Source organism: Lissotriton helveticus, chromosome 5_1 (assembly GCF_964261635.1).
Source record: "Lissotriton helveticus chromosome 5_1, aLisHel1.1, whole genome shotgun sequence".
NCBI lineage: Eukaryota > Metazoa > Chordata > Amphibia > Caudata > Salamandridae > Lissotriton > Lissotriton helveticus.
In genome coordinates, this window is record NC_136065.1 from 2,113,641,441 (window position 1) to 2,113,654,809 (window position 13,369).

General features: G+C 45.6%; 1 protein-coding gene across 1 annotated transcript in view; it reads right to left on the bottom strand.

The window, feature by feature from the left end:
* Positions 1 to 10,021: 10,021 nt before the first annotated feature.
* The window catches only part of CFAP77 (cilia and flagella associated protein 77), an 846,033-nt gene continuing 842,685 nt past the window's right edge, over positions 10,022 to 13,369 (bottom strand). The window contains exon 6 of the mRNA XM_078641538.1: positions 10,022 to 10,312. Within this exon, the coding sequence (XP_078497664.1) occupies positions 10,190 to 10,312 (123 nt within the window). The 3' untranslated portion in view covers positions 10,022 to 10,189. The remainder of the gene's footprint in view (positions 10,313 to 13,369) is intronic.

Sequence of the window (13,369 nt, forward strand, 5' to 3'; positions counted from 1 at the left end):
TGGAGAGGGTTGACTAAAAACGGGGGTAGGTTTTTTTGATGTTTTACAAAGCAGGAATAGAAAGCAATTTAATTCACAGACAAGCTACTGGGTTTAAAAATTGGATCTTTTGTATGTTCTTACTGCCTGTTTTGTAATTCTCTGTTGAGGAGCGCTGTCATTCTGTGCGCTCGCTTGACGGAGCGCTGTCATTCTGTGCACTCGCTTGATGTAAAATTATAGTCCTTCTTCTATTTTTGTGAAATGTCCCTTTTTTTGCTTTAAAATTCTGGTCACCCTAGTCCTGGACTGCTGGTTACAGTGCAGGGGGGGATCGTTGTGGCCGGCTGACCTGTATCGTGACGACCTTGCTTGCGCTACTAGTAAAGAGTCATACTGACTACCTTGTTAGATATCCTAATAATGTAATTTACTTTTAAGAGCATGCTGGGGTAGGGACCCACATGGCAGAGAGCCTGGACAGGCAAGAACTGCCTCTGAAAGACTTGTTTAATATCATGGTTACACATTTGTTTTACAGTATGATCAGGTTACAAGACACCTGGGGCCTCATTTATGAGGCAGTGTGTCACTTTTACGCTGCCGATGCGTCACTTTTTGTGACGCATCGGCGGCGTAAAACATGCCTCCTCTTGCTCTCTATTTACAAAGTGACGCATCTAAGCAGATGCGTCACTTTGTAAACCCCTGCGCTACATTATACCTGCGTCAGGTACAATGTATGCAGGGGGCGTTTCCCTGCAAAAAGCTTCGTAGAAGTGACGCAGTGAAATCTATGAGATTTCACTGCGTCACTTCAAGGACACCGTTGCGTCAAAATCTTGCGCCTGCCTCACAGCAGGCTTAAGACTGACGCAAGCCCTTTCACATGGGGCTTGCCCCATGTGAAAGGACACATTGCTGGAGTTGAGTTACTTTTGTGACACACTCCAGCAATGCGTCACTTTTGCGCTTACAGATATGTCAGAAATACTGACGCATCTGTAACTCCTTGCGACATGATGCGTCATACATTAAATACAACCCCCAGAAGACCGAGCGCTGATGACGTAATTTATTAGACGCGGGCATACGAGAATTCCAAAGTGCGACGGCGGACAGAGAGACACCGCGCAAGGAAGAGGACACCGAGACCACAACTAAGGTATGCATTTCGGCAACAGTCCCTCACACAACGTGAGTGCTAGTAGTATTATTAAGCACCCCCCATTTCTGAGAGATAGACATTCATAATCGTAGAGAATATTGTACTTCACGACTGGATATATTTAGTGACATGTTTTTCTCCGTTCCATGCAGGAATCGGGTTGTAAAGAATACTGGTGAATCAGCGCGTTTAATACTTTGGAATCAGCGATAATTGACTAGGTAACCACCTCTACTTTTCCATCTGCTCAAATTGTGTTCTATGCTCATTAGCTTGCAAAAGACTACATGGTCTTATTATTTTTAAACAGCACACGATGGGTGCCTTACTCCATTTGAACTTGTGACATTTGACCCTGGACATTTGAAACACGATCCCTGCTGGATTATTAAGAAGACAAGGTAATAACGCGGGTTATGCATGTCCGTTGTAGAGTTGAAGGTTGTATTCAGGAGATAGGATAGTAAGTTTTGTTGTTTTATCTTTCACAGGACTGAACCCTCGAGGTCCTGAGGAGAACCCCCACCAATAAGGGGCTTCGAAACTCGTCGACCCTCTGTGTTTTGAGGCCATTCTTGAGATAATACTGTTATAAAAATATTGAGATTGTAAAATGGTTTTGATGGCCTTTCAGACGACCATGTTGTTGTCGTTAGAAATGATTTAAAAATAAAAATAGTACCCCACCATTGATAAGAATAGGTTCTGTCGAACCTCGGTGAGGCTACTTCACGCTTTCCCTGTTTTTCACTAAACTCCCTTCACTTTTTGTCTTAGTATTATTATTTATGTTGTTTTGTATTTATCCCTCATCCAAAATTGCTTTGAATGCTAGATGAATGTGTATGACAGTTTCACTGAATAAATGAAAGATAGTGAATGGACTGGATGACGTTTATGGTCCCATTTTTCAAAATAGGTTTGTTTGTTTTTGTCTGCACTTTTTTACACATTATGGATTAGCATAATTTCACTTTCTCTTCCGCCCACTTTTGTATAATCGTCAAACTTTTTTAGACATAATGTGATAAGAAATATTTATGAACTCTAATAAATAAAAAGATTAAGTCAGTCACAATTTGTGTTGTGGTTATGCGACAATTGTTTAATATCATTGTGCATTTAAAATTTGGTGAACGAACTGGCAGTACTGGCATTTGGTTTTGTTGAGAAATACATTAAATATGACGCATCAGGTATGTCGCAAGAAGTGCGCACTGAGAAGTGACGCATTGCTGCTTTCACGCAGCGATGCGTCATTTCTCATAAATGAGGCCCTAGGTTAGTGCCCTTCCATTTCTGGTGCTGTGCAGCACTTTGAAGATCCTTTAAGAGTTTCTTGCTGCTTAAATTGGTGTATTTTCTGATATTTATCTGTTTCCCTTTTCTTCATCGCTTGATTTTGCTCGCAGGAAAGTGTCACTCTTAGCCATAGAATGTCTCATATTTAGAGTGAAATTATGAACATGTTATACATAAGCAATCTGAAACCTTGGCAGCTAGGTACACAGGTTATTTGTGTCAGAATTATTCCCATAATTAATACATAAGGAAACATTACAGTATGAAACCACAAAAACCTGCAACTGAAAAGACCAGACTAGATGGAAGAAGGTAAAATAAAATAGCCTGATGGGATGACTGTGTAGATAACATGCCCTGTGCGTTAATGAGCCGGCGGCTTCCTATCACAGCTTGCCTCCTTCAGGCAGTCGCCTCAAAGGCTCCACTGGTGTTGAGGAAGACATGCTGCATTTTAAATGTACCTGAATATGCACTTTCCATTTACAAAGGAGAGACGGGAAAGGTACAGAGGGTGTGTATGACTTGTAGTCCTACTTTTTCACCAGAGGAATCTTAAAACAAGTTACATTTCTTTCTGCCTCGTTGGATCCTCAGTGACAGTCATACATTTAGACTGGAATAGCGAGCTCGTTGCGGAACACCCGCAGTCTCTGCTGATCAATGGCAAGACGATCAGGAGGCTGAACTGGTAAGAACATCATCCAAAGAGACTCTACAGAAGCCAGACCAAAACTGAATTCCTTCCAGAGACGTCATCTAGGCAGTAGTGCTTGGTAAAAGTATGAACAGCTGTCCATATGGCCACTTCCAGATGTCTAACAGTGGGATGCTCCTCAGCCAAGCAGCAGTCATCAATGTCCTTCCTGTAGAAAGAGATTTGAGTTTACCAGGTAGAGGTTTGTCGGCTAGCTGGTAGCCAAGGAGATATTTTAACCTGGAAATGGACGGTTTGGATGCAGGCAAGCAAGTTCAAAATAGCCTATAGTTGATAGAGGGCTGATTAGAGTTTCTTACATCTTTTGTTCTGTCTAAGTAACATTTTAGGAACCTCCTTGCATCCAAGACACGAAGAAATCTTTCTGCCAGAAAAGATAGATAACTGAAGAAACTTATCAACGATCTACGGCTTAACTTATAGTTTCACAAATGGGATATGCCATCACAACCTCATGAATATCCCGTCTGCTGTATTACAAGTGCCATAAGCTGTAATGCAGTTACACAGCCAACGAGATACTCCATCACAACCTCATGAATATCGCGTCTGCTGTATTATAAGTGCCATAAGCTATAATGCAGTTACACAGAAAATGGGATACTCCATCACAACCTCATGAATATCCCATCTGCGGTATTACAAGTGCCATAAGCTATAATGCAGTTATACAGCCGACGGGATACTCCATCACAACCTCACGAATATCCCGTCTGCTGTATTACAAGTGCCGTAAGCTATAATGCAGTTACACAGCCAACGGGATACTCCATCAGAACTTCACGAATATCCTGTCTGCTGTATTAAAAGTGCCATAAGCTGTAATGCACTTACACAGAAAACGGGATACTCCATCACAACCTCATGAATATCCCATCTGCTGTATTACAAGTGCCATAAGCTGTAATGCAGTTATACAGCAAACGGGCTGCTCCATCACAACCTCATGAATATCCCATCTGCGGTATTACAAGTGCCGTAAGCTATAATGCAGTTATACAGCCGACGGGATACTCCATCACAACCTCACGAATATCCCGTCTGCTGTATTACAAGTGCCGTAAGCTATAATGCAGTTACACAGCCAACGGGATACTCCATCAGAACTTCACGAATATCCTGTCTGCTGTATTAAAAGTGCCATAAGCTGTAATGCACTTACACAGAAAACGGGATACTCCATCACAACCTCATGAATATCCCATCTGCTGTATTACAAGTGCCATAAGCTGTAATGCAGTTATACAGCAAACGGGCTGCTCCATCACAACCTCATGAATATCCCATCTGCGGTATTACAAGTGCCGTAAGCTATAATGCAGTTATACAGCCGACGGGATACTCCATCACAACCTCACGAATATCCCGTCTGCTGTATTACAAGTGCCGTAAGCTATAATGCAGTTACACAGCCAACGGGATACTCCATCAGAACTTCACGAATATCCTGTCTGCTGTATTAAAAGTGCCATAAGCTGTAATACACTTACACAGAAAACGGGATACTCCATCACAACCTCACGAATATCCCGTCTGCTGTATTATAAGTGCCATAAGCTGTAATGCAGTTACACAGCAAACAGGATACTCCATCACAACCTCATGAATATCCCGTCTGCTGTAGTACAAGTGGTGGAAACTATAATCCAGATATACAGCGAACGGGATACTCCATAACAAACTCATGAATTTCACGCCTGCTGTATTACAAGTGCCGTAAGCTATAATGCAGTTATACAGCAAACGGGATACTCCATCACAACCTCACGAATATCCTGTCTGCTGTATTAAAAGTGCCATAAGCTGTAATGCAGTTACACAGCAAACAGGATACTCCATCACAACCTCATGAATATCCCGTCTGCTGTATTACAAGTGGTGGAAACTATAATCCAGATATACAGCGAACGGGATACTCCATAACAAACTCATGAATTTCACGCCTGCTGTATTACAAGTGCCGTAAGCTATAATGCAGTTAAACAGCAAACGTAATACTCCATTACAACCTCACGAATATCCTGTCTTCCGTATTACAAGTGCCATAAACTGTAATGCAGTTACACAGCCAACATTTTAGGAATCTTCTTACATCCAAGACATAAAGAGATCTTTCTGCCAGAAAAGTTAGATAACTGAAGAAAATCATCAACGATCTACAGCTTTACTTTCGCAAAAGGGATATCCATCAAAACCTCACGAATATCACGTCTGCTGTATTACAAGTGCCGTAAGCTATAATGCTGTTATACAGCCAATGGGATATCTGCCACATTTTTGCTGGATTATCCTGTCTGCCAAATTCTAAACACAGGTTAATATGGAAATTGGTTAGTACTTACAGTAAGAAAGAAGGATGTGTTCTCATTATGACCACATTGAGGTGAAAGACCCTTAAGGCTCCAATGCAGACAGAGTATGAAGGTTGCTTACCCTTCAGGCTGGTGTAAAGGTCCCTAGAAATGCTACCTTCCAAGTGAGATGCTGCAACAATGTCTTATGAATACATTAAAAAAGGATTGGCCATCAATTTATACAAACCCAGATTGAGCTACCATGGCAGAGAAGATTGTCGTCTAGCTGAGGTACGTTTTCTTTAACCTTTGGAAAAACTCTTGAAGACAGGAATTATGAAGAAAGATATTTGAGAAGGACATTTTGTATAGGCTGTAATGGCAACCAAACTCATTCTATGGAGGTAAATTGTAGGTTTGCGTGTGCAAGATGAAGCAAGCATGAAATGATCATGTCATCCTGCCAGGACGATGGGGCATAGCTTTGATGATGGCACCAAAGATAGAATCGTTTCATTTTAAAGACACAGGATTCACTTGTAGATGGTCTTTTCACCTGCTTCAGGATATTCATACACTCTTGTGGTTGTTACTCTCTTAGTAAATTCAGTTGTTCATATTGCACATAATGTCATGCAGATTTCTGAGGGACTTCTTGGAGAGAGAGCGAAACTGGCTTCATATTCGGGTTAGCAAACTTGGTTTGCATGGAACGTTCTCGTGTGGCTTTAAGGACGCCCCACAGTCCACCACTGTCAAAGCTCTTCAGTGGCCAAGAGAATCGTGTTAGTATTGGAATACTTCAATTCCATTAGGTCTGGTGGATTCAGTGGCATCGGCATAGAAGCAGAGACAAATCTCTCTAATCAGTCTACAAAAAAGGTATTGCCTAGTGATCCCGCTTTCCACACTCTGGAGGTAAAGTTTGGGCATTTCCCATTTTATGATGTTGCAAACAGGTCAATTTGAGGAAATCTCTCATCTGGGACAATGCCTTACAGCATGTTGTTGTTGAGAACACATCTGTCATTTTCCACTAAGAATCTGCTCCGAAATGATGCATGGATTCTGAAGGGCCAGGAGATGAGCTGCTGTTATGGACAGGTTTCTCGCCAGGAACCACTGGCTCCCCGTCAGCAAGAGGATCACGTTCAGACTCCTCACCCACGCACACAAGGCTCTCCATGACTCGGGCCCCGAATACCTCAACAACCGCCTCACGTTCTACACGCCCACCCGCCAGCTCCGCTCCACCAGCCTCGCCCTCGCCACCGTCCCACAGATCCGCAGAACCACCACCAGAGGAAGATCCTTCACCTACCTGGCGGCCAAGACCTGGAACCCCCTCCCCACCCACCTACGACTCACCCAGGACCATCTCTCCTTCAGGTAGCAACTCAAGACCTGGCATTTCGAGCAGTAGCAGCCCCCCCTCCTCCAGCGCCTTGAGACCCTAGCGGGAGAGTAGCGTGCTTTAAAAATACTCTTGATTGATTGATAGATTGATTGAGCTTCCAGAAGAAACGCTCTTCAATCTGGTCCACTTATTTGTGGAGTTATGGACTATGATCATGTTGTCCATTTGAATGAGTTCTGTTTGCTGTCACAGAAGGCAGGAAAGCCTTTTGAGCAAGATGGACTGCTCTGAGTGCCAGGACATTGATGTGACACGGGCATTCCCTGTCTGATGGCGGGCCTGGCACTGTCGGGCTCTGTAGGTAGGGTCCCACACCCTACAAGGAGGCCTCTGTCACAATGGTCTGTGAAGGAAGATCCTGACAGAAAGGGGTTGCTTTTGAAGGTCCCGCCTATTGCGAGACCATTGTGGAGATGGTTTTTACCAGTAGGTACAAGCGAAGTTTGTCTTCCTGGTTGTCTGTCCACTGAGATGCCTGTTCTTCCAAGCATTGCAGCAGAGGTCTCATAGGAAGACTTGCATTGGGATCAATGAGGATACAGAAGGCCGCAATTCTCAAGAGGAAAGACAGCGAACGAGGAACTGGAGTAAGAGTTTTCTGAATTTGGAGACACTTGTAAAAATGGAAGCCACTCTCTCCTCCCACTCATCGACTCCTGCTCGTTTTGTGTCCAGTGTGGCTTCAAGGTAAGTGAGAACCTGTGCAGGGGATGAGGTGGCTTCTGGACATTGAGCTGAAGGGGCAGACAGTGAAGCTGATCAATGACTGTTTGAGTGAAGACTTGGAGAACTTTCTCCAGCTTGTGAGCCTTTAGAGGTAGTAGGCAAGATGAGGACAGACAAAGATCTGTCTGCGAAGAGAGGCTGCGGCTAATGCTATGCACTTTGGAAAGGTCCAGGGTGCTGGTTTCAGACCGAAGGGTAGGACTGTGTACTGGTAACGGAAGCTGTGAAAACCGAATGTATTTATTGTGCTTCCTCTCCACTGAGATAGGGACGTTTGCACCCTGTAGGCCCACTCCACAAGTCTAGTCCCCCTGCTTAGCTTGGGAAATATTTGGAGCACAGTCTGCATTCGAAATGTGTGTTTCTTGATCCATTTGTTGCCCAGCTTGAAGCTCCAGGGCAGTCTGAACTCTTGTGGCCTTTGTGCAAACCAAGGAATGACTTTGAAGAGCTGGCTGCTTCTTTGAGTGGGAGGAATGGGGTCCACTGCTCAAGTTTTGGAGGTTTGGAGGGTGAGGAACCTTGAATTGCAAGGTGTCTCCTTTATGAATGATCTGCACAACCCACATCAGTTGTAAGGGTTTGCCCCTCTCTGAGGTCATCTCTCCCAATGGAGTAGTGCTCAGAGGACAGGAAGAAGGCCACCCCTAGTCTCACGTGGCACTGTGTCTTCCTCCTGGAATACCTGCGCAGCCCACAGGCTAGAGTGTTTCAACCTCACTCCATCATCTGCGCGGGGTCCAAAGAGCGCCGAGCCACCAAAGGCAGGTTCGTGGCTTCAGCTGCGCTTCTCGTCTCAAGGATGTTAAGTGCAACCACGAGAACATCTTAAAAAGATACCGTGAGAAGCTCCGCCATTGCCACATCTGATGAGTCAATGGAACCCCTGAAGACCTGCTTGAATACTGGCAGCCATCTTGCCTGTCTTCCATGATCCTGCCTGCCCTCTGCGGGGAGGTGCTTTTAAAGAGTCAGTAGGGTTTCCCGAGGTCTCTAGCATACCAAGGGCCACTGCGACCTGGGGTAGGAGCCGACCAAACTATGCTGCAGGACCGGACCGGATTATAGCGCAAGGAAAAACAAATTATGTAACCTAAAGCGACACATTTAGTGATAGTATTACTTCCTTATGTTGTCATTTCTACAGATTAACACTGCCTAGGCAAAGGTTTCATCACTTTAGTACCACTTTAACATCCAAATGCACAATCAGAGAGAACAGAAAGGGGACCAGCAACTTTTGCAACGAGCCTTTGACTGCAAGGAAGCAAGTGTTGTTGCCTTTTCAGTTACATTTGAGCTAGAAGCATTTTTTTGGTTAAAATCTGCAAGTAATGTCACAGATGGTGGATTTTGTGGCAAATGTGGGAAGCCATAATTGTGTGGAAAACACAGCAGCCACAAAATCACACCTTTCCAGTGGCCGTGATCAGACCGTCCCAAAACAGCTGAAGCACTAGAATCCTTAAAAGAGGATACTGCTGTGGCAGGGTCTAACCTTCATTCATTCATTAGTTTGCTTTCTCTTCCAGGGGGGACGCTTTGACTTCGAAAGCTTTGCCAAGAGTGTAGACCAGGGGTCTCCAACCTTTTCTGTATTAAGAGCTACTTGTGTTCAGTGAAATTCCTCTCGACCTACTAATATTATTAGAAATATAATTGTAACAACATAAAACAAGATTACATTAGAGGCCACCGTATGAAAGCAGTGATCACCTCAGAGAATCAGGCAGGGTTGCAACACTAATGTAAAAAGTGTGAAGGAGCTTATAATCAAATATAGTACATTTATAGATTATAAACAATATCAAATTCATGCGATTTGAAACAAAATTAAAGTGCGGGAGTCTTGAAATTTCTTTTCTTCGTATAATCTTTATTTTCAAATTCCAATCAGAAGCATAAAGCCCAGCCGCGTTTCAGCCAATAGATGGAATGCTGCTTTGCCTTACTCCATACCTATGAGCCAATAAAAAGTCACGCAGGGTGGCTTTGCGTTGGCTCATAGATATGATTGAGAGGCTTGCACCGCCAGAGTGTCAAAAAAGTGCTGCTTCAGCGGCTCAGGCCTCTTGTAAATGAGCTCTCAAATTTAAAAGTGAGATATGGGAGAACAGGGGTCACTGCACGTATCACACTCCATAGGCCCTCGTATTGGGGCCTGTGTCCCAAGGAATGAAGGAGGAGTGGCCGAAATCATGGGGGGGGATGGAGGGACGGTACTCTCATGTCGTTCTTTGTCCTCACTATCTGACTCCACAAAACACCTCTAGATGCCCCCGAACAACAAGAGACAGAGAACTTTAACCGCATGCGTGCGGGCGGAATTCCGCCCGTACGCTGAGATTTACTCATTCGCATGTTACGTGACGAGCTGGGCTCGTCATCAGCGTAGCAGGAGGCTACCTCATGACGAGCCCAGCTCGTCATCAGCGTCGAAGGGGTTAAAGTAGGGAGGGCCCTATCCACACACAACTTGAACACACACATTTCTGCATAAGAATTGTACACAGCACCCTTGTGTACTTTTGTTATGTAAACCTTTATTTAATAGTATTTCCCTGTACCCAGTTGCCCGTGCCTCTTTATCCGATGGTGTAGATGCCCAGCCCGCGCTCGCCACCTCTTGCCACGGCCTCCACCTTTCGTGCGCTGAAGGCTCTCCTGCGGTCGTTGTTGGTCGGGAAGGTGTCAAGGTTGGCACACACCTGCAGGGGAGAGAAGACGTGACAAGGTGAGGGTCAGCGAGGAACTCCCGGAAAGTAGCCACAGTGGCATGTAGGAACAAGCCATGGACAAGGTAAACATCACTGGTACCCCACGGCCCAAATGACAGACCACCCCACTGGATGGGCATCTGTGTGCAGCGGCGTCCTGCTCTGGGTACCACAGGGCCTTCACCTTTTTCAATGGTATTTAAAGTTTTGTACGTGTAATGGCTTCGTTATTTTTATTTTGCACAGTCTGCCATTAGCAACAAAGTGTTTTTCTAAAGGCTATGGATGGCTGTTCCAAGACTGATCTTTTAAGAGGTGCATTTGAAATCCCATATTATGTGGGGTAAGAAAGTTAAACGTAATTGACTTAAAATTTACAGCAATTTGATGCAGGGCAGCACTGCGTGCCACTTTGCTGCGCTGCCCTGGGTCAAAAGAAAAGGGCGGGAATGGTTTGCACCTATGAGATACGGCGTATTCTTGTCCTCTTACACTGAGCTGGCGCACAGATGGCTGCCTTGTGCCAACGCAGGCACCCTTAAACCATGCTGCAAGGGTGCTTGCATTGAAATCAAGTTGGTTTTTGTGCAGGAAGGGGCACCTTCCTTCACAAAAACAGCCGTTACACCCCCCCTGGGGAGGCGCAGTTTTGACGCATTCCCAGGTTTATAGATCCTTGTAAACTGGGTCAGCATCAAGATCCATGGGTGTTGCGTGGGAACACCCACCGCCACGCCCATGCCTCACTCCTTGGTTGCAGAGTAAGGCAGGGCAGCGCTTTGGGCTGCCTCACATTACTCCATATCTATGAGGTCACGCAAGGCCACACGGGGTGGCTCTGTGTCACGTCATACATATGATTGAGAGGCCCGCGCCACCGGATCATGTTAAAAAGTGATGCTCCAGCGGCGCACGCCTCTTGTAAATCAGGTTCCACAAATATATTTATGGAATAAATGGAGCGGGCGCTACTTCCCGGTAATGTCTTGTAAAAGGGTTCATTATTAAAGTCACGTTTTTCGATTGGACGTTTCTGGCATCAGTTCAGCCCCCGTGTCTGCGACGGATGCAGAGCAGAGGCGGTGATCCTTTAGCAAAGCTTGGATTTTCAGGCCGGGTTGCATTTTATAGCACCAGAGCCGAGCCAGAGCCGAGCCAAGGGGCTGGCCCTGCTCTCAGCCGAGCCAGAGCCGAGCCAGAGCCGAGCCAATGGGGCTGGCCCCGCTCTCAGCCGAGCCAGAGCCGAGCCAAGGGGCTGGCCCTCCTCTCAGCCGAGCCAGAGCCGAGCCAGAGCGAGCCAGAGCCGAGCCAAGGGGCTGCCCCGTTGGTAGAGCTCATGCACCAGCCGAGCCCTGAAATGTTCGCGATGTAAATCATACACCACCATCACTTAAAACATAATGAAGTCTTTTTAAAATTCAAAAAAGTGAATTCCTTTAACACGTGGAAGCTTTGACATTAATACGTCACGTTATAGCAAGACCGTTGCTGGGTAAACCCGGCACGTGGCCCAGATTCTTACAGAGCAGTGGTCTTCAAACTGTTTAATGCCGTTCCCCAAGAATAAAAAAGAAACAATCATTCGGGCCCCCACAGAATCTTACACAATTATTCCATTCAATTTCAAATGTTTAAATATGCCTAGACATATTCAAACATTACAGTTATGTAACACCTTTTACAAATGCAATCAAATACATGATTGCCAAACATACTGTCCAGGTCAGCTGGGCCTCACAGACCTGTAAAAGTATCTGTGTTTTTATCTGAAATGGGGCAGGGCGGTCTGAAGAATATTTGGAGTCCTTCCCTTTTGACACCTCCTCCCAGCCGGATGTAAATGACAAAGGATGTTAGTGATGGCCCCTTACAGAGCCGCTTACTACTGTTCATTCATTTTCATCTTAAAACAAAGCACTGCTGTCACATGAAGCTACTTTTAACCAGAGCCTGGGGCCTGCCCAGGGATCAGTTAAGGCCCCCACAAGGGGTGCCCGCACCCCGGTTTGAAGGCCCCTGTTAAAGAGCAACATTACAGTTTATTAAATTAAGCATAATAAGTTTGTGTACAGCTGGTAATATGAGTTCACATATTCAAAGATACGTTCATACATTATAATGAAGAAAAAGGAGTTGGTTCAATAAAATATTTACAGAGCATCACACAACTCAAGCAGGGAAGCTGCCATATTGCCAGGTTTTCTGGTTTCATTTTGTACAAATCAGACATTCTTTGTCTATCTATTTGTCTTTCCTTTTTATGTTAACCCTTTGTTTTTACCTACTTGTGCATTTTTCTACAGTTTCTATCTAGTGCGGACTGGGGCATGGTTTCCTGGCACTGGGCTTCCTTTGAAGATCGTTTATCTTTGTTGACAGCCCAACCACAGACTGTGACCCCAGAAACACATTTGACAGTGTCACACTTGGGGGAGTCATTTCTACCTTCGCAAGTTCGCAGCCGTCACACAACAAGGTCTGGATGTGACAACATTTAGGCGCGTCACACCCAGGCCCTGATATCCGCAGCCACCGAGGAAGGAGATGGGCGGGTCCCAGACAGGAAGTGCAGAGGTCCCAGACAAGAAGTGCAGGTCCCAGACAGGAAGTGCAGGTCCCAGGCAGGAAGTGCAGGTCCCAGACAGGAAGTGCAGGTCCCAGACAGGAAGTGCAGGTCCCAGGCAGGAAGTGCAGGTCCCAGACAGGAAGTGCAGGTCCCAGGCAGGAAGTGCAGAGTGTGGTGTTGCGACTAGGCCTTGCGGCAGCATTAAAGGAGACCACACGTGTGTGCTTTTAGTGGTCAGTCAAGTGCTTGCCACGCCCAGGGTCCCGGGCTTTTTATTCACTGTAGAACGTGCCCTCCGTCTCTACGTCAGGCGGAGCCATTTAACATACGCCTGGGGGGGAAACCCAAGTACAGTGATACTGTTCATTTGTAACGGTGGTTGCGCCCCCCTCGTGCAACACTACACAGAGGTCCCAATGGTGGACTTCTCTGCTTGAAGTGTTACTGGCAGCTTGTGTCCGGTCAGGTCGAGCAGCAGCTAA